The 20689-nt window shown below is 39.4% G+C and overlaps 1 protein-coding gene across 2 annotated transcripts in view; it reads left to right on the top strand.

The window, feature by feature from the left end:
* Positions 1–20243, top strand: part of LOC102292457 (bile salt export pump) — a 42441-nt gene extending 22198 nt beyond the window's left edge. Inside the window, exons 1-29 of one of the 2 annotated variants that reach the window (XM_005948576.2) lie at positions 2822–2983; positions 3071–3159; positions 3296–3314; positions 3935–3964; positions 4045–4096; positions 4191–4495; positions 4636–4723; positions 6453–6586; positions 6656–6827; positions 7053–7177; positions 7266–7440; positions 7678–7791; positions 7881–7991; positions 8078–8203; positions 8649–8852; positions 8938–9108; positions 9312–9513; positions 9648–9717; positions 10139–10241; positions 10438–10605; positions 12182–12286; positions 12586–12747; positions 13306–13509; positions 14114–14355; positions 14932–15088; positions 15213–15410; positions 16912–17118; positions 19351–19497; positions 19960–20243. In XM_005948576.2, coding sequence (XP_005948638.1) covers positions 3081–3159; positions 3296–3314; positions 3935–3964; positions 4045–4096; positions 4191–4495; positions 4636–4723; positions 6453–6586; positions 6656–6827; positions 7053–7177; positions 7266–7440; positions 7678–7791; positions 7881–7991; positions 8078–8203; positions 8649–8852; positions 8938–9108; positions 9312–9513; positions 9648–9717; positions 10139–10241; positions 10438–10605; positions 12182–12286; positions 12586–12747; positions 13306–13509; positions 14114–14355; positions 14932–15088; positions 15213–15410; positions 16912–17118; positions 19351–19497; positions 19960–20160 — 4071 coding nt within the window. In that variant the 5' untranslated portion in view covers positions 2822–2983; positions 3071–3080 and the 3' untranslated portion in view covers positions 20161–20243. Of the gene's footprint in view, positions 1–2821; positions 2984–3070; positions 3160–3295; positions 3315–3934; positions 3965–4044; positions 4097–4190; positions 4496–4635; positions 4724–6452; positions 6587–6655; positions 6828–7052; positions 7178–7265; positions 7441–7677; positions 7792–7880; positions 7992–8077; positions 8204–8648; positions 8853–8937; positions 9109–9311; positions 9514–9647; positions 9718–10138; positions 10242–10437; positions 10606–12181; positions 12287–12585; positions 12748–13305; positions 13510–14113; positions 14356–14931; positions 15089–15212; positions 15411–16911; positions 17119–19350; positions 19498–19959 lie in introns of those variants that run through there. The other variant, XM_014329667.2, reaches the window with a different exon arrangement.
* The last annotated feature ends 446 nt before the right edge of the window (positions 20244–20689 follow it).

The raw sequence follows: 20689 nt of genomic DNA on the forward strand, positions 1-20689 counted from the left end.
GTGTATGTTAAATTTCCCTGCTTCAATCTTGCCGGAAAATCTTCATGTGTTCCTGAGTGTAAGCTGTTTTTTCATTGTGTGTGTGTGCATTTGTAAGTGGGTTATTTTTAACTTTTTCTCAAACAAGGCATTACCTTACAAGGAGCCTTTCTCTCACATTTCTCTGCTTGTGTGTGTTTTTGTTTCACCTTTTGTTGTGATGCTCCGGACGCCTTCCCAACCTCCACAAGTCTGTTGGCCCCAATTTTATGTGTTAAAACTTCTCTTAATTTCTCCTCTAATTCTCTCCTCGCTGCTGTCTTTTTCACAGCTGCTGATTCTTGCTGGGTGTGGTTACCACTACTATACTTTTGCTTCGGCCGCTGTGCTTGTGGGGGGCGGTTGGTCCAGGCCCGTAGCCTCCTGTATTAACACACTAAGAGATTTATTTAATATAATTTTCATCACTGTTAAATAGACCAGCAGGCAACACGCCCACCTTTACAGCGCAGACTGCATGCCAGTCTCCCAACACATTCCTCTCTCTGCTTCTCAATAATTCTCCACTCTCCCTTTATTTCTCCTTTCTCTACGTCAGTTTTAAAACCCAACATATTTCACACCACTACTCACCTCTTACTACTTTAACTCCTCTATTCCTTTTTTCTTTTTTCTTACACCACAGAGTAATACACCCAATTATGCCTGTCTATCTCTATGTGGCTCCAAATTGCCCTCTTTAATTAATTTCACACACTCGTCAGGGGACAGGCAAACAGCAATTTCAACCACTGAAATGAGGAATTCAACCTTTTTTCTTTTTATCTTTTACTAATCTAGAACTCAACCTTTGTTCGCAAAATGTGTCTTGCTCTAGTCCAGAATAAATGTAAACCCGTGATTACACAGAAGTTTCAGTGTTATTCTGTAGCTATGCGGGAGTCCTCAGTTCCCAAGTCGCCACCTCGGCTAACCAGACGCCGCTGGACCTGCCTGAGCGTCCACAGACAGGCTCAGGCATGAACAAGCTCTTTAGGGGTTCCACTCCCAAGGTTGCTACCCTAGTTATCTCCGGGCCGCGTCCGATCTACCGGTTGGGAAACCACTCCCAGAACTAATCCACGAGGCCCACAACCTTTGATCCTAAAATGTGTCTTTGCTCTAGTGTCCTCCCATTCACACATCAACCGTCACTGTCACCATGTTCATATTTCACACGATGAAACACACAGAGAGCGCGTCACACACGCGGAAACACACACAGAAACCTCTGAGCTCACCTTTGAAATTGCAAGCGCACCACAAGCCAGACTCTATTTCACCTCTATTTCATATGCTAAACTTTGGCCACGTCTTAGAAGTTTTCCCCATTTCTTGCAACAGAAGCCAGTCATAGACAAAATTAAATGTGGAGGGTAACGTGGGCTGCAACTCTAGTCTCAACGTAGAATGTTTTTAGTATCTTGCTAGAGCCAGTTCCTATGACACACTGGAATTCAGCCTCAACTTATGATGTTAGTATCTCGCGCCGAAAACCAGACACCGACAAATTTAATGTGAAAATACGTGTAACTCAGCGAACAGATTAATTTGGAAAGCCCAATATGCACATTTGGTATTTATAATACAACAGGCTGTGCTTACCTTTTTATATTTGGACCGGTCCTCTGTTCGCCTCGCCCCACGATCTCACCACAGGCCAAATCTGCCCCTCCTCAGCACACCAAAGATCCGGGTCATGACACCAAGTTGTTAAAATCTCCCAATTCTTTTAATCTTTGGGCTGAAGGAAGGACAATACTCGATGTATAAATGCTCAATCAATAATTCTTTTATTTCCATACAATTCAACACTTATGAGCATAAGCCATCATGATGGGGAGACATGCATGAAGAGGGTCACAACAAATCTCAAACTGGTGGAGGGTTACTCAAGCTCTTATAGCCTCTAGTGGCCCCCACCTAGTCGTAAAAGCCTAAACATTCACATTATTTCTCTGTTACGGCGCCTAAGTTATGACCTCGGCTCCCTGTCTTTCTGCTCTCTGTAAAGGTGGGGGTATGGAATGTGGTCTGTCTCTTCTATTATCGGCACAAGGTCCTCTGCACACAACATTCTCTTCATGATTCAGCAGTATGAAATGTCAAGAAACAGTGTAACACATTCACAGCAGATCAAGGGTACAGGGTAATGCACACCTGTCTAACAAATCCAAAAATGGTCACATTCTTTTAACCCAAAAATATAATGGAAACTAAGCTACATACACAGCACACAATCTAGACTAAAGGATATTATATGACCTACAGCAGTTAACATAATTCAACTACTTTAACTACAGATATAAGATAACATATGATAACAGAATAATCTCACAACAGTCATGTTGGATATACAAGTTTCTTATATTCAAATACGACAACTGCCCCATAGCATTTTCTTAGTGTTGTCTGGCTCCATGAAAGCAACATATAAAGAAATGAGGGGTGGCTCACATTAATATGTATTTATATGTATTGCATTTATTAAAATGCTAAAATTGGCCTACCATAATTTTCTACTTATTACAGTACGATTATAATTGGTAGAGGATTATGATAGTTTATGGAGATAGAACCATAACCTACTACAGCTGTACACAGTTTAAAAAGCTATGGATTCTAATATTCAGCTTGACATTAGACTAGGATAAACGGTGGTTGGCCTTTACAAGTAAAAGGTTTGCTTTTGCAAGGTCATTGACCGTTTCAGGTCACTGGCCGTTTCAGGTCACTTACCTTCTAACAAAACAATCCAACCCCCTGTTCCAACAAATGCATAATCTGTTCAATAACAGCACGCAAAGAGCTGCCAAGGTATTTAGTGTTTCAGCTTCTTCGCAAGTGGCAAGCTGTGACAATCACCAGGGATTAAACAGCTTCATGTTAGGATACTGGACTGCCAATTTAATCTGACTTGGATTTATGATACACCTCAATCAAGGACAAATAGGATAACAGATTTGTAAGATATTCTTTGTGCAAAAAACAAACAAAAAAAGCACTCTGGTACTAGTGGGATTTCAATTTTGTTTTCCTTTTCTTTTCGTAGATGACTCAACATGCCAACGGGATCTGTGAAACTGCAAAGCATAAAACAACTAGGACAGGAAAACCACAGCTATGAGGTTTCAGATGAAGGTAACGTGCTATTTTTTAATGTAGAGAACTTATTAAGAAAACTGAGATATAATCAACAATGAAAATTATGTTAAACTTCATTTTATAAAAATTAGTTTCAATGACAGATATAAATAATGTATCTGTTGTCTTACAGAACCAACTGGCTCATATATGTAAGTTTAATGTTTTATTTATTGATCATGAGAAATTTTAGAATATCTGAATTTTCTAAGTAAAATGTCATTATCAGTCTTATTATTTTTTTCTGGATCAACTAATAATTTAATGCATTTTAAAAAGACTGTGTCAGTAGTTTCTGTTCTTTTTGCTCAACACATCAGTCTTTAGATTCAACTCAATCACTTGAAAGTTTGGTATATCGCAACCTTGTTAATACAAGTTTGAATGGATAGAAAAGTACTCTGTTTTACATAATAATTGAATCATCTAATTTTTCCTTAAATGACACTTCTTATGAAGTCTTGATCTTCCTGAATATTTAATAGATCATAAATGTTAAGCTTAAATATTCAATTCAATTCAATTTTATTTATACAGCACCAAATCACAACAACAGTCGCCTCAAGGCGCTTTATATTGTACAGTAGATTGTACAATAAATATAGAGAGAGTTGATAAGCAATCATCAATTGATGACCCATTAGGTATAAAGATATGACTTGTTCATTTCTTGATAAATACATTAGACTCATGAATTCGTCATATGCCCTGCATGAATGTGTTTCTCAAGTATCTGTTGGTCTAATTACTCCCTGTCCTGTTTTCCATGCAGAACAATTACACATTCCAAGAAGGATGAAAAGTAAGTAGCAAGGAGCAGGCTCTGAATACTTTGTCACATTTGAGTAAATAATCAACTCATTGGACTTTTATGTCAAATAGAGCTCAGAAAAATGAAGAGCAACCAGCCATTAGAGTCGGCTTCTTTGAGCTGGTAAAAATGCCTTACACTGTTTGCAATGTCCCCTCCTTTATCAATTTGGATCCACCTAATCTAGTGTGTGCTTTGTGTTGATGCACCTGCCCAGTTCCGCTTTGCCACGTGCAAAGACATACTGATGATGGTGGTGGGTTGCTTGTGCGCATTGCTGCATGGCTCAGCCCAGCCTCTCATGCTGCTGGTGTTCGGCCTGCTCACTGACGCCTTCATCGAGTACGACATTGAGCTACAAGAACTGAGTGACGACCGCAAGGAGTGCGTGAACAACACCATCCAGTGGAAAAAGAACTACACTGCAGCGTACAACCTGTCAGCGCCCATAAACCAGTCAGATATCGGCCTTCTCAATTCAACTCTCGAGATGTTCGTACCGCTGGAGAACAGAACATGTGGGTAAGTGGGTTGTGAGAAATACAATATTTCGTTTGTCAAAACGAAATATAGTTCAAGCTGTGGCTTCTGTATTGTAATCTCTATGTGTTTTATAGTCCTCATGTGTGACTTTTGAATAATATGTGTGACTTAATTTACAGGCTTCTTGACATTGAATATGAAATGATGATGTTTGCCTTCTATTATGCTGGGATTGGAGCAGCTGTGTTCTTGCTAGGATACCTTCAGGTTAGTCACGGAATATTTTAATATAAACAAACTTGTGTTATAAGTCATCCTTTACTCATTAAAAACACCCATCAACTGCACCGTGACTCAGATCAGCTCGAAAAATTTTTCTTTTAATGAAATTGATATTTTTAATGCTAAATTATGATCCCTGTATTTTACTATTTTAGAAAAAGCTGAAAAAAAGTAAAACACTTTTTTTTAATAGATGCCACAGTAGTTATTTATTTGTATTGTTCTTTTCATTTCCAGTTTTTTTTTTTTTACCACAACACACAGGTAATGACTGATTGTAATTTGCAACACAGATTGTGATAATTCTAACCACAAAGAAGTGAAGATGTAAGTTGAAAGCGAACAATGCAATCTTCCAAAGCAGGGGTGGGGAAATCCAGGCCTCCAGGGCCGGTGTCCTGCAGGTTTTAGATATCACTCTGGGTCAACACACCTGAATCAAATGATTAATTCATTACCAGGCCTCTGGAGAACTTCAAGACATGTTGAGGAGGTCATTTAGCCATTTAAATCAGCTGTTCTGGACACATCCAAAATCTGCAGGACAAGAGCCCTTGAGGCCAGGAGTTGGACACCCCTGCCCTGATGAGCCTAGGTCTAATCTATTAACGTGGCTTTCCACTATCTCTCCTTGCTCTGTGCTGCTGTTTCTTTATTCTTATGCTTTTTCATTGTACATGTACAATGACAGTAAGAGGCTATTCTATTACTGCTATTTTATGTCCAGTTCACCGCAAGTAACAACCTGGACTTGTGGCATTTTCTGTTTTAGAAGTGTAGGTGTTAGTGGAGGGATGTCTAACCTCACTGCCAAAAGGACATTTGGAACAATACTAGGGAAATGTGCATTCCTGGAAGAAAAGTAAATAAAAAATGGCATGACCTAAAGAGAAGTTGTATTGGGAGGCTACATAGCACTGAAATTTGAGCAACAGTCTATGGTTTCTAGGTTATTTATCATGATCAGGCTAAACTGAATCTGAAGATCGCTGTAAGTGATGATAGAACCTAAAAACCCTGGGTAAATTGAGAGTTTACTAAAAGCCTCATTCTACCTTTTGAAAAGCTGCACAGGATAAAAAGTGAAGGATTTCAAATAGGTCTGGTGCAGGACTTGAGCAGCTTCTTCTAGTAAAAGATTCCAGGTCATCTTTGATTTCCTCCAGCAATTAAGAAATAAGATGGCTTGAAAATCATTAGTCACTGTTCTACTAATGCCTTCTTTATTTCCTTACTTTATTTTTTTTTTCATAAATGTCACTGCTGACAGGGTAACACTTCTGACACACCAACCAAATGAGAGCAAATGTAAATATTCCAGTCCTTTTTAAATCCCAAATATGCCCTTGGTTTCTGCTCAGGAAATATCACATGACTCTGTTAGCTAGTAAAAAATAAAAAGAAATTTTGCACAACATTGCAAAATAACCATCTGGATTATTTTCTCAGCAATGCTCTTCCTGAGCATCAGAAGACTATGTGGAATGTGCATATATCTTCAAATGCTTAGTGTTAACCTACCTCTTAAGCAATGAGTGCCCTTTCATGTGTTAAGTGCCCCTTTAGCGGTTTCACAGGTGTAATTTGTCTTTTTATAAATCAAAAACAAGGTCAGGAGGAAGAGTGCAGGTCCTGATGACACCCTGCTGCCCTGCTTGCTTTTATATTTGCTAATTAACAAAAGTGAACATAACCTCTCTTCAACAACTGACAGATCTCCCTGTGGGTGACTGCTGCTGCCAAGCAGATTCAGCTCATCAGGAAATTGTACTTCAGCAAAGTGATGAGGATGGAGATCGGCTGGTTTGACTGCACCTCTGTCGGGGAGCTCAACACTCGCATGTCAGAGTGAGTAGAACGTGATGATATGGACTACTATGGTTTATCTGTATTACAATTGTTATATCTCTATTCTAGTGACATAAACAAGATCAATGATGCCATTGCGGATCAAGTTTCCATATTTGTGCAGCGTTTCACCACCTTTGTGTGTGGTTTTTGCGTTGGCTTTGTCAAAGGATGGAAGTTAACACTTGTCATAATCGCAGCAAGTCCGCTGATTGGTGTCGGAGCAGGTCTTATGGCTCTGGTGAGACTTGTTTGATATTAAGATTCCAGCTTGATTTTATGACAAAACAGCTTTTTGACTATTCTTGTTGGGGTTGATTACTTTGACCTCAGGGGGTAAATCGTCAAATTCATTTCTCCTGTTTTGTTTAACAAACCTCTCTTGACTTGTCAAGACTTGATTTAACTTTACATTTCAGTTTCACTTCTCCTCTCCATTAACTTGGCATCACTTTGTTGTAACTAGTTTGTGTCTAAGCTAACCGGGATGGAGCTGCAGGCCTATGCTAAAGCTGGGTCTGTAGCTGATGAGGTCCTGTCCTCTATCAGAACTGTGGCTGCTTTTGGAGGAGAGAAAAAGGAAGTGCAAAGGTGAGGTATACAAGAAAGGTACAGCATGTTTACTATTTTCTTTGTACTTCTAAGGGTAGCTCAAATGAACTCTTCTTTTCTTCTAAAGGTACGACAGGAACCTGGTCTCCGCTCAGCGCTGGGGCATTAGAAAGGGTTTGATTGTGGGGTTTTTCACTGGCTTTATGTGGCTGGTTATCTTCCTTTGTTATGGTCTGGCCTTCTGGTATGGCTCCTCACTGGTTGTGGACACTAAAGAATACACACCAGGAACACTGCTGCAGGTATCACATATATTATGCCAAAATATGAATTACAGCCTATAATAACGGGTAAATCCTGCTTATCTAAATTTGTAACTTTTTGACTTTTCTGCCCTATTTATTTTGCTTTACATGTGTTTATTAGTGCAAGATAAAACAACAAAGTGGCACTTTAAAATAACCTTTCATCACTCTTGATAAAATCCAGATTTGTTACACTGAAGAGTATAATATACTGACTTTTATATGTTATTTCAGGTGTTCTTTGGGGTTCTGATAGCAGCCATGAATTTGGGGCAAGCCTCTCCGTGTCTGGAGGCTTTTGCGTCAGGTCGTGGAGCTGCGACTATAATCTTTGAGACTATAGACAGAGTGAGAAGACTTGACTTGATATCTTTTAAGCCTTTCCACAGAAAACCATTGACCTTTTTTTAACATTGCACCTTTTAAAATGATACCAGGAGCCAGAGATTGACTGCTTATCTGAAGCTGGATATAAGCTCGACAGGGTCAAAGGGGACATTGAATTTCACAATGTCACCTTCCACTACCCATCCAGACCTGAAGTAAAGGTACTTACAGACATCTACACACATATGCATAGTTGAGATGGTTCCGGTTTCAGGATCTTGTCACAAAGTGTCCTGTCTTTGCTAAGATCCTGGACCAGCTCAATGTTGTAGTGAAGTCGGGGGAGACCACAGCCTTTGTGGGGTCAAGCGGAGCTGGGAAGAGCACTGCCATTCAACTCATCCAGCGTTTTTATGACCCTAAAGAGGGGATGGTAGGTGTGAAGCTCCAAATGGTCAAGTTAATCATTCATCAGACTCTTTCATCAGAGTGTGATGATTACCTGGATACACACCTCCATCCTTTGAAGCTTTATTCTAGCTATTTTTAAAATAACCATCCCCTAAGGCTGATGGAAGTACACGATAATCCGTTTCATTATTCAGCAAATGGATCCTAACAGCCTCATTTTTCACTTTTACTGGAATTACAGGCCCATACACCCCACACTGTCTTATTTCTTTAAGCTTCTTGAGTAGAAAATAGCCTGTTATTGCCCGATGAAGGGCATCCATAAGACTAACAACCCTATGATTTGAAACTAGGATTGTTGCAAAGACAGAAAGAAACAAGGAAATGCATTATAGCAGCAAAGTGCTGTAATAGCATCATCCATCAATTTTAGCACAAGCACCTGCTCTCTGTGGCCTCCATCTCAGGTGACCCTGGATGGTCATGACATCAGAGGGCTGAACATCCAGTGGCTGCGTTCTCTGATCGGTATAGTGGAGCAGGAGCCTGTGCTGTTTGCCACGACCATTGCAGAGAACATACGCTATGGTCGCCCTGGTGTCTCTGACAAGGACATCATCACTGCTGCAAAGGAGGCCAACGCATACAACTTCATCATGGACCTGCCACAGGTGCAGATGAGCAATAGGCTTTTAAGCTTTATAGGTGATCACAACGTTTAAGCACTGGCTGACAACTTTTTTCCTTTCTTGATAGAAATTTGACACCTTGGTCGGGGAGGGTGGAGGCCAGATGAGCGGCGGGCAGAAACAGAGGATTGCTATAGCACGAGCGCTGGTCAGGAACCCTCGTATCCTGCTGCTGGACATGGCCACCTCAGCTCTTGATAACGAGAGTGAAGCTGTAGTTCAAGCAGCTTTGGATAAAGTATGTCTGGCTCATCTACGACTAAATTAGATATTTAATGACGAAAGGTTCAAAATTTGTAAGACTTCTTAAAAAAAATGGCTGCCACCGTCACTACAAGGGCCAAATACTGACAAAACTAAAATTTTCAGCCTCTGTTTTGGGAATGAAGAAGAAATGATCAAATATAAGTAAGTATTTAAGTATTTTAAACTTCCTCACAGGTACGAATGGGCCGCACAACTATCTCTATTGCTCATCGTCTGTCCACCATAAAGAACGCTGATGTGATTGTGGGCTTTGAGCACGGCCAGGCCGTAGAGAGGGGAAAACACAATGAACTTCTGGAGAGGAAGGGTGTCTACTTCACTCTTGTCACCCTGCAGAGCCAAGGAGACAAGGCTCTGAATGAAAAGGCTCGGCAAAGTAGGTCCAGCCCTTTGGGAATGACGAAATCCACTCTGCTTCAATCTAAATGTTTTGAAAGACTTATGCATGTAGATATTACAAGAATCTAGTGAATGTGACCATCTCCTTCTATTGATTTTCTTATTTCTTAGTGGCCGACCATGAAGACGAGCCTGAGAGACTAAAGCTATCTAGAGCAGGCAGTTACCGTGACAGTTTGAGGTATTACACAAACTTGTGCCCAATCACTCCTTCTCTTCATCACATTTGCTCATTTTCTTGGTTGAGTTTTTATCCATTTTCTTGGGCCTGACTGTGCATCTAAATAGGATTATTATAGTAGTCATTTTGTAGCTGAAATTGACTTTTGTCAGTGCATAAACTGGCACCTTAATTTTCTTAATCACCCTTTTGCATTTAATCTGACATTTGGAACATTTAGCTGACACTATCATCCAGAGCCACTATACAACAGGTACGACAGTAGAGGAGGCTAGAGGTACTCTGTCACCCCAATACAAGCATCCAGTAATCAGTGCCACAATAGCAGCACCACTCACAAACTCGAGTACCTACAATATTCAGTAACCTATAATGTGCATTACTCTTTTTTTTCTGTAATTAACTAATTAATTCTTTGCAGAGCCTCCATCCGCAGGCGGTCCAGGTCCCAGTTGTCAAACCTGATCCCAGAAGCCTCCGTTCCAACTGGAGACATTTCTATATCTCGACCAGATAACGACAAGGTGTGTATGTGTGGGTGTGAGTGGGTTTGTGTTTCTTTTATGTATGAAACGTTTGCCAACAAACAGCCAACAAAAGTTACAAACCAGTGGAGTATAAAACTACTTGTTTGTATTTGTAGTTTTTTTTTAATCCATGCTTAAACATTATATTATTATAATGCTCCTGCGTAATATAACTTTATATATTTATGCTCAGAATGCATTCCTAGAAGAGGACGATGAACTTGTGGAACCTGCTTCAGCTGCCAGGATCCTAAAGTACAACACACCTGAGTGGCCATATATGCTTTTTGGATCCATTGGGGCTGCAATAAATGGAGGGGTCAACCCCGTCTACTCTCTGCTGTTCAGTCAAATCCTGGCGGTGAGGTTCAAGTCTCATGTTTTGAATCTGAATCTAAAAGCTTGTAGAATGTAGGCATTAAGTTTTGGACCAAACCAGATGTACAAATCAAACGAGGGGCAAAAGCAGCAGTCAACATATAGTTGCACTAGAAGCTGAAAATGCAGTGTTCCCTTCATATTGTTCAGCATACAGTTTAGGTCAGGAAAGCATTTATGTCAACCTCATATAATTCACTCAACAATATTGTGAATTTCTAGTACTGACATTTTCCACAGGAAGAACAGAACAGAAGTGGCAAAATGGTTGCACAATCACCAAGCCAGCAGTTAGATGTAATTCAGTTAAATCTGTTATTGCCAAACTGTGTTTGCACTGTGTGCACTAGTGCTGCTGGAAAGGAATCACCCTTGCTGAAAGATATATAGAGCAATGTATGCTCCCATGCACGAAATAACTAAGTGCATAGACTTCAGTGCATTAAAAAAAAAATACAATGTAATTATATTTACATACAAATAATTAACGTTAGGTACAATAGAATAAACATTTTTTTTAAATTTTAATTGTTAAATAACAATTTTTAAAAATTGTTATTTAATATTCATTATGTTGATGTGAATGATGATTTTTTTAATTATTCAGTTGCCCTTTTTTTAATCCTATAATATAGTTAAAATTCCTTCCTATATAATGTGTTTCTCTTTTCCTGTAAAATACCCAGAAGTCCCCAGGAAACCACTGTTTATTCGGGGCAGGGCTAGTCCGGCCATCGGGCATACCTGGTGGGCTGCTCGTGATTTTTCGTTTTTATGGGCTGATGGGGTTTTATTTCTTGTCCTTTTTTAACGGTATAAATGAATGGTGGTGGATTGGCCAGTTGGTCATGATCGACTCTGGGCTGGACCAATTACAGCCCAGAGTTTACACTAACTCACACATGTCCACACATGTCCAGCTGTAAATGACAGCTGGACATGTGTGAGTTAGTGTGTTAAGCACTCTTAGATTTGTGTGTCTCTTATCTTTTTTATGACACTGACATATGCACATGAAATATGGCTATAAAGTCATGTAAAACTGTACATGAGACTCAAGCTCTTACTTCAAATCAGAAGACTTTGACAAACGACTGGTTTAGTTTGACAGTGAACTGTGATATTCATTTTGCAAATTTCCTTCTAATTAGCAGCAGTGACCAATACATTATCTGTGTAAATGATATGTTAGCTGGCTAGTATAATGGAATGGCTTTTATATAGCATTTTCCTAGTCTTACTAATCACTCAAACCCCAATATTCAAACAGCCCTTTATTCTATGACTCTGAGTTTAATCACATGACAGTTTTAAAAACTCTAGCCCTGTCAGTTTGGTTTGCCGTTAGTTTGCTGACTTATTAAAATGAATTTTAATACCCACTAAATATTTTCCAGTGTAAATGTTTCGTGCTATCCCACCCTTGAGGTCCTGTTAAACCATCATCAGATTCTTTTAAGTACAGTGACACTGTGAGCTGAAATAAAATAAAATCAAATAAGTCAATCAAATTCTTCATTTATTTGAAAGCACTTTTTAAATGCTTATATGTGTTTTAGACTTTCTCAGTACAAGATCCTGTGGCTCAGAGGAAGGAGATCAACAGCATCTGCCTGTTCTTTGTTGTGGTTGGCATTGTCTCTTTCTTCACCCAGTTGCTGCAGGTAGAGTAGTTCACTTGCAATAATGATTTCTTTAGTGCTTCTTTGCAGCCTTAAAACCTGCTGGTGGTCAAGGTTGAAGGAAGGTCATAAGAGACCTGTTTATTTTGGTAAATAAATGCATTCTGCTGAAGGAAAACATTTCCTTACATCCTGCAAAGCAAAGGCAGTTCTTTATACTCAATTTATGAGTGGGAAACCTTTTTTTTTTTTTAGGTTACTCATTTAGTAAATCACATTCGGTATGAAATCACTGTGGAAGTGTTTTGGATTTAATATTTTGGGTGTGCGTGTGTCTCCAGGGTTACGCCTTCTCTAAGTCTGGAGAACTGCTGACCCGCAGGTTACGTCGGCTTGGCTTCCAAGCCATGCTGGGCCAAGAGGTTGGATGGTTTGATGATCACAGGAACAGTCCAGGAGCTCTGACCACACGTCTGGCCACTGATGCCTCACAAGTGCAAGGAGTGAGTTATAGCTTTAATGAAAAAAACAAAACAAAAAAATAAAGTGCATCTTCATGGATATTGGGCCATAAAGTTATGCTTATAATTAAATCAGCTACTTGGATGCTGAAACTAAACACAGTATAAAAAATGGATATGCTGTGATGTCACACATCGTTTCTGATAAGATTATTTATAGTTTTAGCTTTAGTTTAGCCTAACCTGGGCTATCAGCTAGCCATTCCTTGATATCACTGGTATCACTGGAACTCTTGCTTAAGCTGCTGAGCTTTCTGTTTCTTTTTACACGTTTCAATAAATTCTAAAAAGTCATATTCAGGTTAGAATGTAATTTCTATCATTTATGTAGTTTATGTCTTTTCTTTTTAAATCACAATTTTAGCCTAAATTGCACATGTTTCTTAATTCTAGCAAGTTTGAGAATAAACAACTGAAAATAATTGTGTAATAGCTTGTTTGTTGTTTATAGAATCTTATATGTATTAAAATTTTGTTCAGTCCATGTGGACAATCACCAGAAGTCTGAGTCAAGTGACATCATTGCTCTCTTCCTCCAAGGCTACGGGCTCACAGATCGGCATGATCGTCAACTCTCTGGCAAACATTGGCGTTGCACTTATCATTTCCTTCTACTTCAGCTGGAAGCTCACACTGCTGATCCTTTGCTTTCTGCCGTTCATTGCTCTGTCAAGCGGCTTCCAGGCTTCAATGCTCACAGGTTTCGCCAAACAGGACAAGGAGGCCATGGAAGCGGCTGGACAGGTCAGATATGATTCCTATTTTACTTGCATTTCATATCAGTTTACGTCATCCTCCAGTCTGAAAATAGTACAAGTGCATTATTCAGATATAGAATGACAAGTAAAATGCATCATTACAGTCCCTAACTACAGTTTTAGGCTGCAGGTTACATCCCTGCAAAAACCTGCAGCTGAACATTTATCGGGGTCCAGGGTTCAATTTAATAATTTTTTTGTTCCTGTAATTTGGGGAGTGAAGTATTCAGTTAATACTATCAGGCTCCAATGGTGTAGGGGCCAGCCATGTTCAAAATGCAGTCAGGATGCTACTGATAAAATTTTAGGAGAATACAGTGGGCTGAAAAGTTCACAGTAAAAAGTGGACTACAAACTTTCTTTATGCTATGTGAATTATCCTAATGCAGTAAACCCAACCCATTTAAGTAAAGTGGATTAGATGTAAATTTAATAATACCTAAGGGCGGAAACTAGATAACTGTAGCTGCAAAAAACAGGACATAGATAAGAAAGAGCAGCTACGTTATCTACATCCTTTTCTCCTTTGCACATTAAAGCACACAACAACTAGGCTTGCTTTAGACTTTACTCTAGTCCTTTATGCCCAGATTTCTGGTGAAGCTCTGAACAACATTCGCACCATCGCTGGCTTGGGGAAGGAGAAGACCTTTGTGGAGATGTATGAGGCCCAGCTGGACGCGCCATATCAAGCAGCCCTGAAGAAGGCGAATGTATATGGAGCTTGCTATGGTTTTTCCCAGTGCATAATTTTCTTGACAAACTCAGGCTCCTACAGGTTTGGAGGTTATTTGGTGCAAAAGGAGGGGCTCCATTTCAGTTTGGTGTTCAGGTGAGAGTCAAGTCAATGTATATGATGTATATGTCTAATACTAGTCTGCATCATCCTAAAAAGATAACTTCAGTAAAGGGTTAAAAATTATTTGTTTTTTTAAAGGTCCCCCAAAACACATACTCGAGACAACTTTGTAGATTTTTCTTCTTGTAAATTGTGCATAAACTTGTTGATGGCTCCCAAAAGCATTTGGTCAAAGTGAAACTTGCTAAGGTACATTTAGCCTACAATTAGTGGGAGTGTACGTATAAATTTGAGCCTTTATGTATAATTTCAAACTTGTATATAATTGTGAATAACAATTGAGTTGTTAAAAAAAACAGCAAAAAAGATTGTTTTGTTAAAGTCATGAAAAATGCATCCTGGAGGAAGAACAATTCAAAGGGTTAATTTAAGTCCAAAGTTACCATAATGTTACTGCCCATGATGAGTGAAATAGTCTGACCACACTTGACCAATGTGTATCATCTGCATATGTGTGTGGGTGGTATTTCCACGTTCCCAAATCATGGTGCAGTACAGTGGGCTTTGATTGTTGCTGGGGTCTATTTGTGCTTTTGTTATCTCTTACAGGGTAATTTCAGCCATTGTCACCAGTGGCACAGCCCTCGGCAGAGCCTCCTCTTACACACCTGACTATGCCAAAGCCAAGATCTCAGCAGCACGTTTTTTCCAGCTACTAGACCGCGTGCCTCAGATCAGTGTCTACAATGACAAGGGAGAAAAATGGGTAAGGTGGTGCATAAGTTATGTGTGAAGTACCATGCTCTTTGAAGGTGTAAGAAATGTGGGTGAATGTCTTTTTTATTTATGTGTTTTTATCCTCTCTGACCCTCACTCTGCTTTGTTTTCAGGATAACTTCCAAGGGAACATTGACTTCATTGACTGCAAGTTCACCTACCCCTCTAGGCCAGACATCCAAGTCCTGAATGGGCTGAATGTTTCAGTGAAACCTGGCCAGACACTGGCCTTTGTGGGCAGCAGTGGCTGTGGGAAGAGCACTAGTGTACAGCTGCTGGAGAGGTTTTATGATCCCAACCACGGCAAAGTGGTAAGAGAGACAAAATACAACAGGCTTAATACGCAACAGGCTCAATATGTAAACCAAATGAGTATGTTATGAATGGCTCATATTGTAAAAAATGGAGATACCAATAGTATGTTAGAGCTTTTATTTTATTATTGAGGTGGCTGTAGCTCAGCATGTAGAGTAGGTCATCTACTAATTGGAAGGATGGTGGTTTGATACCTGGCTGCTCCAGTCTGCTTGACTGGGCAAGATACTGAACCCCAAGTTGCTCTCTGATGCGTTCATCGAAGTGTAAATGTTTGCGGCAGACAAATGCTAGTGAAAGATAGATAGAAAGCACTAAGGTAGAAATTCTCTTAAAATTTGCATCTACTGAGATCTGCTAAGCTAGCTACCTTTAGTGAAAGTCTGCTTTACCTGCTTCTTTTTCATGAACTGAATTAGCTCCTGTCTTTTTAAGGATGCAGAAAATTATTTACTAAAGTATAATAAACCATATGCTAAAGTATAGAATTTTCATTTGACTTTCTGTTGTAAAGGTTACAGTATTACAGTGTTTTTGCAGCATTTTTCTTTTTGTTGTTTTGCTTTGCATTTTACCACAACTCTTTCTTTTTGATGAATTATTACCATATGTAGTTTCATTGTAGAGTAACAATCCTTTAAAAAGTGACACTAGTCCACTCTATGCTACTTTAACTTAAAAAATATATGCTGTTACAAGTTACTTTTTAAATTTTCATTTGATATAAAACCATGTACTTAAGTTTTAAAGTGTAACTTTATCTAATTAAAGTAACCAACAATCTACAAAATGGAACAATTGAATTGAATTGAAATTGAAATTCAGTTTTCCATGCGTACAAGTACTGCTCGTCATTTGAAAAGAACTGTATGTTCAATAGAAGATTAAAAAAAACGTGTACTGTAGCCTTAAAAAAAATCTGACTCTGCACAAAATGGAGAGTTCTGACTTAAAACTGCCAATATTATACTGTCACAGCAGTTGCTGACCTTTTTGGAAATGTCAGATATCTCATTTTGGAATGAATGAGTCACACTGTGTGTATAGTCTCTGCTTTCATCTTTTTTTCTCATGAGGCTCATTTATACTTTGATGTCACTATGAAAGTGAAACGTGTAATTTGTCTCAGTCAAAGAATAATTGCTGGACATTCAGTGAGCACGGTGGTGGAAGTATTTCATGTCACTTCATCTTTCAGTCAGACATTCTTGCTGACTCTGTGCTGTATTTTATAAAATGGAGCACTCTACCCAGGATGATCGTTTTGATTTTATGCCAGGAAGATCTTCATGCCAGGATTCAAATGGCCCTAATTGAGCTGGAAGTGGTTTGGAAACACATAGTCCTGATTCAAAAAAGACACGATCACCTCTGCATAGTTATGAGAGAAATTACAGTTCAGATAGTAGTCTGATGGCTCATTAACTGGATTGTATTTCTAGTCTTTTGATTCTTACATTGCTTTGTACTAATGGAAAAATCAATTACTTCCTGCAGCTGATTGATGGCCATGACACCACTCGCGTCAACGTGTCTTTCCTGCGTTCCAAGATTGGCATCGTGTCCCAGGAGCCCATCCTGTTTGACTGCAGCATCGCAGAGAACATTAAGTATGGCGACAACTTGCGAGAAATCAGCATGAATGAGGTCATCTCTGCCGCAAAGAAGGCCCAGCTTCATGACTTTGTCATGGCCCTTCCTGAGGTACGATAAATAGTTTGTAAATGATGCTTGTGGCTGGGATTCAAAAAGAGACAAAATTAAATAAAGTTTACTGTTTGAGCAGTAAACAGGCTGGCAACATGTAGTCAATCAGGAAAGGTAAACAACAGGGAAAAAGGACTCTATGCACTGAGTGACGATCAAGTGCACAGGTTGCAGTGTCCTCCTACTTTCTTCTTCATTATAATACTTGTTCCAACATGTTGATTAGGCATGTTGAAATGTGATTAGTCCACATTAATATGGACATTCACTTGTGCTTTTAGTAGAGATGAACAATGGGCAACTTCGGTTTGATTACAGTCAGTCAGTCATCAGCTATTACTTATCTAAATGATTGTTTTAAATACCTTCTCAGCCCTGAATTTTACCATTATGCATCCCTAACTTTTGCCTACTCTTTAGATGCTAAATGTCAAAGTTCCTTGTAAAATCCATTAGTTTTCACATTATAAGTTCAATAATTTATTCTGTAAGCCATTAATGTGTCATTTATACCCCATTCTTCCAAGACTAGCCGAAGAAGCTTCACCATTAATTGCTGACTTTTATAGAAAGGCAAACAGAGACACGTATAAATCATATGTTTGTAGTGACTGTCCTGTGTGGACCACCTTATCTCTGAAAACAAACAGTTGTTCATGAGCTCAGAATCCAACCCATATCAAGGCAAAGTGAGTAATAGACACGTCAGCACACCATATGAAATGGACATGCATGCAAAAGTTGCAGTAAGTTGCATTAAGCTGCAGGACCAGCAGAGGGAGATGTTTTATTATAAGGCAACATGAAAAAAACCCCCCAGACATTATGAACACAGCCACCTAACTTCATTGTTTCTGGCGATTAAGGACTCTTTGGGTATTTTGTGGGATTTACCAACAACAGTAAAGTAAACAATTAGTATTAAAAATCCAACATGCAGCTGCTCCCTTGTTACAGATAGTCAACACATTTGATAACATCAACTTTGATTTTGGATGTTTATAACAGACGCCCTTCCAGCTTGAACTGAACCAACAATCTTTCATTTCTTAAGCAAATATGTAAATCACAGTTCAATTCAGCTTTATTTATATAGTGCCAATTCACAACAATAGTCGTGTCATTTATATTATAAGGTAAATAATATTAGAAAGAATCCCAAAAATCAAATGACTCCCTGTGAGCAAGCACTTGGAGACAGTGGAGTGAAAAACCCTCCAGCGGAACCAGGTTCAGGGCGATGTGGCCATCCACCATGACTGCTTGAGGTTGATGTTAAAGAGAAGAGAGCACAGAGATACAGGGCAAAAAGCAAACTATAATTGCCAATAATTTAATAAAGTAGCGTATAGACACACAGAGAGTGAAAAGAGATGAGGAAAGCCCCCCGGCAGTCTAAGGTCATTGTACGATGACTAAGGGATGGTTCAGAGTTACCTGATCCAGCCCGAACTACAGTAGCCTAATCTTAAAAGTAGTGCCTGTCTTCCAAATCAAGACTGGGAGCTGGTCCCACAGTAGAGAGGCATGAAAGTGCTCTGTAAGGATAATAAGGTACTATGGAGCCTGATTACTCAAGATTTTGTATGTGAGGAGAAGTATTGTAAGTTCCACTCTCAATTTAACAGGAAGCTGTTAATAGTCAAGTCTGGGATGTTCCAATGTGATGCCAATGTCCTTTACGTTTCTGGACGTAACTGACACAACTTCAAGTTAACAATGACAATTGCTTTGCTAAATGCCCACACACCCTCACAAATCCCAGTTTTAATGAAGACACACTATTGAAACAGGTACAGGTAGAAATGGTGGCTACAATGCTACAAAAGCCTGACTACTCATCAGTGTTTTTGTTAGTTGTTGAAATGGAAAATGTGGCTTCCTGGCTGAGTTCCACATACACTCAGCTTTAACAGCACTCTGGGTTCAGGGATCTTTCACTAATAGAACTCTTGGAAAGAGCTCATATTGTGTTATCAGCAGTAGCTGTTTCTGCGATTGCACAAAAATCATTTTTATGGAAGATGGAAGTTTGCAATCAAGTGCTACGTACATGACATAACAGCTGAGCTATGTTTGGAGAATTTAAAAAAAAGCATCACTAACTACTGATGTTTTCTGCTTACTCTCATTGTTTGTTTATGTCGTTTTCAGTGTCTACTTATTTTTTAAGTACTGTATTGAAAAATTGCCTATAGACACAAATTTTGTTCTCTCCCCGTGCTTCAGAAATACGACACCAACGTGGGCTCTCAGGGGTCTCAGTTATCTCGTGGCCAGAAGCAGCGCATTGCCATCGCCAGGGCAATCATACGTGACCCTAAGATCCTGCTCCTTGACGAGGCTACCTCCGCCCTGGACACCGAGAGCGAGAAGGTATGCTTCGCTGAACTCTGAACAGCTTCCATTTGCTGAGTCCACAAACTCAACATCACAGCGTAGTGCAGCTGCTTGATATTCTCCGGGCACACAGAGCAAAGAGAGCAGGCACTTAATTATTATTATCATTAACATCACTACCATTCATCATCCCTATTATTATCACCAACAGCTTACAGTTCATACCAACCCTCCAGTACAGCCTTTTTAAGATGAATACAGTCAGTTTGGTCTGTGCTGTAGCTTTTACAGCTCCAATAGCTGAACCACGCTGAGGAGCAGAGGCCTCTGCAGTGTACTGAGCCTCTGGAACATTCTAATGATAGTAATCAGCCCATGATTGTGAAATTGCTATAATTGTGAGGCTTGTGTGTCTGCTACGTGAGAGAATTGATCATGGCTCCTGACTATGTATGTGTGTGTGTCTTTGTGAGCACTAATTCATGTGTCCCGTGACAGACTGTGCAAGAAGCCCTGGACAAAGCCAGACAGGGACGGACCTGCATCGTCATTGCCCATCGCCTCTCTACCATCCAGAACTCTGACATCATTGCCGTCATGTCCAGAGGCATTGTGATCGAGAAAGGAGCACACGACCAGCTCATGGCCCTGAAGGGAGCCTATTACAAGCTGGTTACAACAGGAGCACCGATCAGCTAACCGCTCAGGGAAACATTGTTACTGCTGTAATGTCAAGTGAGGACTTGATGCCATACTTTAAATAATAAAGTATGTAGAAAAGACCTAAGAAGTGGTTGACTTAGCTGTTTACTTCTACAGTATTTATTTTTGTGAAAGGAGTCTTTTAAGAGGTAAAAAAGTATTTGCCCGGATTTCTTATTTGTCACAGTTTGTTTTTGTTTTTTTCCAATTTAAACAAATGTTATTATTAGACAAAGGTCAGACTAATCAGTGTAATCAGAGTAAATACAAAATTCAGTTTTTAAATCATTTTATTTATAAAGAGAAAAAAAAAGGCAATGCAAACCCAACTGAGCCTAAATGAGATTAACCTCATTTTTTTGTACAACTGAGTTCATTATCACGAACCCCACCCAGGCCAGGTCTGTTGAAACAAGATATGCAACAGGACTTGAAAAGAACCTGTTTGGTAAAGTCAAGTTTGCCTAAAAATCTTAAAAAATGAACACATCACGCCACAATCTAAAGATGAAGCTGAGGAAAGGGT

This window comes from Haplochromis burtoni, unplaced genomic scaffold (assembly GCF_018398535.1).
Source record: "Haplochromis burtoni strain Fernald_Lab_line unplaced genomic scaffold, NCSU_Asbu1 Contig_591, whole genome shotgun sequence".
Lineage (NCBI taxonomy): Eukaryota > Metazoa > Chordata > Actinopteri > Cichliformes > Cichlidae > Haplochromis > Haplochromis burtoni.